The following is a 3578-nucleotide window of genomic DNA, read 5'->3' on the forward strand; positions in this document are numbered from 1 at the left end:
TATTTTATTCTCCTTTTTCCTTTCTACAAGCTTTTGCACTAATTGTGCTTTATTTTTTAAATATATTTTCTGTATATTGTACATTTTCTGTTATTCTTTGTTTCCTGCCCAGAGACTTTAGATGAAAATGAGCTTATACAGCTAAGAAGCTATGCATTGTCTCTGTCAAATAAGCAAACAAACAAATAAAGAAAGAAAGCTTCAGGTTCAATAAATACTTAAATAAACATTCATATTTATAATATTACAGGTTCTACCATTTACAGCTATTCATTTTGTCTGAACACGATACAAGATCTTCTGTTTCATAATGATTTAGTGAAGAGTAGGGCTGTTTCATTTTATTGATTTTAAGTTATTCAATATGCTTTATTGGCATTTATCAATACTCTGAAATTTAAATAATCTGAATTTAAAAAGGCGTAGGTTATGATTATGGCTGTTAGAGTTGAAATAACTCTGTTTTTCCTTTAGTTTAATTTACATGTTAAATTTTCATTGACACACTGAAAGAAATAATAATAAAATGAATGTGTTGCATTTAAAACGTGATTTAAAAAGTTAACACCATTTGTGTCTTCTGATAGAAGAAAGCAAAAACAATATTTGTGATATCTTTTTTTATTTTGCTTTTCAGTTAAAGAGCAAACACTTAGCATACACAACTCCCATTCCCAAATACAATTAAAGTACGCTGAAGCAAAGCTTTGTGTGAGATTATTACATTCAACAATTATTTTCCTTTGGAGTCTTGTTGATCCAGAACAGGAGCTTTGAGATGTCTGTATAGCTGTTAGGTACATTTGTGTTGTACTTTTATAATGAATTGTGGTCACATTAAAAGAGCAATAAACAAACAAAAAAAAAATATATGTATGCTAAAGCAAAACTCTGTGCAGGACCTATGCTCCTACGGTTTGTTCTCAGGACGGTTAATGATTCCGTTGATCCAGGTAATGTATTTAGATGTGTCAGTGTAGACATTTGGTACATGTGGGTATCTACAGTTTCCCCTTTGGTTGAAAGACACGACACCAACAGCCTTCCCGCTGCAGACCAGAGGACCACCAGAATCACCCTGTGAAGAGGAAGAGGCTCTGTTTGTTTATCCATAATTTGATTTAAGATATTATTTTTTCTATAAACTGACGGAAAACATACCTGACAGAATCCTTTGGTTGTGCCAGAACCACCTGCACAGATGACATTGGCAGGAAGATAACCGTCCCACGCAGTCCCACAGTCTTGTTGTTTAATGATCGACACATCCACCACTCTCAGCTCATCAACAACTGCACCACCAGTACGTGTGTAACCCCACCCAGCTACTTTGCACTGTGTACCATCTTTTATGTTTTCTCCAGGACTTGGAAGTGGAATTTTTGTTATGCTGTTGTCCAGTTTAGCCTTGTTTGACAGCTAAAACACACAAAATAACAAATCAAGAATTACAATGTCTAATTTTAATGTTTTTATATGACATTTGTATTTAATTTATCAATCACTGGAATATGGAGCTGATAAAATATGAAATATGATAAAATAAATAATTTCACCTCCAATAATGATGAAAATTAGTACTTACTTTGAGGAGCATGATGTCATAACCATATCCTACAGTCGTGTAAGAGTTGTGCTTGTGTTTCTCTTTGATGGATAGTTTTTTTCCATTAGCATTCTTGAGATTGTGGGTGCCGACAACAACATGTGTAAGACTCCTGAATGAGAGATCATTGAGACTTTGTCAGTACATTTTCCACAGTTTTGACAGCAACAAAGATGTACAAATCTGTTGTTTTTTTCATCTTAGTACATTTAATTATTAACAGATTATAATTACATGAAGTAAAGATTGTCAAAAGGAAAACTCACGGTGCGTCACAGTGTGCAGCAGTAACCACAAAGTCTTCACGGATCAGGAATCCTCCACAAACATGACGATTATTGCTGTTCTGCACTGAGACCATATAACGCATTGACCCCTCCGCAGCCTTTTCTCCATCTATGATGTCGCTCCCATGTGCTGCAAAGATAAGTAAAAATCAAAATTAGGTTAGTGTCCAAGTAAATGGTTGAGAATAAAAACAGTTTCTTACCATGTTGTCCGAGACATGTCAGAAGATGAAAAAGCAGAAATCTGTGCAGAGCATGCATGATGCCAGCAAGACAACTGACTCGTCTTCTTTGGGGGAGTCAAGTTGACCCTTTTATAAAGCAGTTTGCTGCGTGGGCAGTTGCAACTGTCATCTTTTTTTTTCTTAATTTCTGACCACATCCTTTTGCTGATTGTGTGATGTTTTTATCTGTTGTGTCAGCATCCTAAGTATTATTTGATCAGTGTTTAATTAATATAACACAGTCTGTCATTCATTTCTCCTTCTTACTTTTTATATCATTCATTAACTTTTGTATTTGTATTGACTTCAGTCTCTTCATTCATTTTATTCCTCATTGTTTATGAATATGGCTGAGCTTCATCAAGTGACTTTTCACTTCAGTCTGGAGGTCAAATTAGTCACTCTAGCTATTTGGTTATTTTAGGACAAATCATTAATCAATTCTTGATTCTCTTATTTTAACCTCCTTTATGACTTGTATTCTGTATCTTTTTGTTCATTCTAGACAACAAGTCATCCAAACCATTCCTCCACATAGCTCATTTATTTCTGACCTCAAACAGGATCTACAGGAGCATTTTCATAATGAATGCTCCTGCACTGCAAAAAAAGAAAAGTTCAAGGCAACAAAATTCCGATTTTTGTCAACTCAACTGTAAGTTGTACTAACTTATAATTAGGGCTGTTGTAATTACGCACCGGGGCGTCAACTATGTTGGGGTATCTGTTTAAAGATAGCAATTGCCTTCATCAAGGATCACCAAAAATGTGCTATTCCTCACACGCGGGCACAATAAATGTTGGGGATTAAGGATGGCTCTTTTATGAATAAATGATGACCTTGCACAGGGCGTCGAATATATTAATAAAAGGGCGTTATCATAAATACTATCCCTTCCATAAGGATACCAAATATGCAGGATGAACACTTGTGTGGATCTCACGGTTCAAAAGTGTGGCTAGATGGTTATAAGAATTATTAATAATTATCATAAACAATTATTAATCATAAGAAATGATATGACTTGATTTACTCTAAGTCAGGTCGTAAAAAGGGGCACCATCTGTAAGAACAGAAAAATATAGCCAATTCACCTAAATCAGTCTCATAAAGTTATTAAACTATCAATTTGGAACACTGATTATTAATTATGAATATAATTATAATCAAATTACCATTTTAATATTTAATAGTGGTTGAAGGAATCGTGAATTCTTGTCAAAGAAGAGGATGGCATATCATTCATAATGTACAACATTAAATAGACAGCATTTGTAATCAAAAGGTATTTATTCTAAACAAGTAAAGCAAATAAAAGCACACATCTAAAAAATTAGAACTACATTACAAAAGAGTACACAAATGTAGTCCACAAATGTTAAAGTCCACAAATGAACCCAAAATTCACCTGTGGTAAAATCCCAACAGGGCCTCGGGGCAATCGCACCGAGCACTGGTCC

At 34.4% G+C, this 3578-nt stretch overlaps 1 protein-coding gene across 1 annotated transcript; it reads right to left on the bottom strand.

Moving 5' to 3' along the window:
• Positions 1-659: 659 nt before the first annotated feature.
• Positions 660-2251, bottom strand: LOC131978392 (duodenase-1-like). Its single transcript, XM_059342028.1, has 5 exons — positions 2097-2251; positions 1873-2023; positions 1586-1718; positions 1162-1419; positions 660-1078 (listed from the first exon to the last, which is right to left on the bottom strand). Exons 1-5 carry the CDS (start codon positions 2152-2154, stop codon positions 911-913), a joined length of 768 nt encoding a protein of 255 aa, XP_059198011.1. The 5' UTR covers positions 2155-2251; the 3' UTR covers positions 660-910.
• Between the last annotated feature and the right edge of the window lie 1327 nt (positions 2252-3578).

Source organism: Centropristis striata, chromosome 9, assembly GCF_030273125.1.
Source record: "Centropristis striata isolate RG_2023a ecotype Rhode Island chromosome 9, C.striata_1.0, whole genome shotgun sequence".
NCBI lineage: Eukaryota > Metazoa > Chordata > Actinopteri > Perciformes > Serranidae > Centropristis > Centropristis striata.

Bases quoted from the DNA above. Each gene is read 5' to 3' on its own strand.
- LOC131978392 (XM_059342028.1), bottom strand. From the start codon at position 2,154: ATGCATGCTCTGCACAGATTTCTGCTTTTTCATCTTCTGACATGTCTC. The intron at 2,024-2,096 runs GTAAGAAACTGT...TTATCTTTGCAG, and splicing joins GACATGTCTCGGACAACATG to CACATGGGAGCGACATCATA. The intron at 1,719-1,872 runs GTGAGTTTTCCT...TCTCTCATTCAG, and splicing joins GCTGCACACTGTGACGCACC to GAGTCTTACACATGTTGTTG.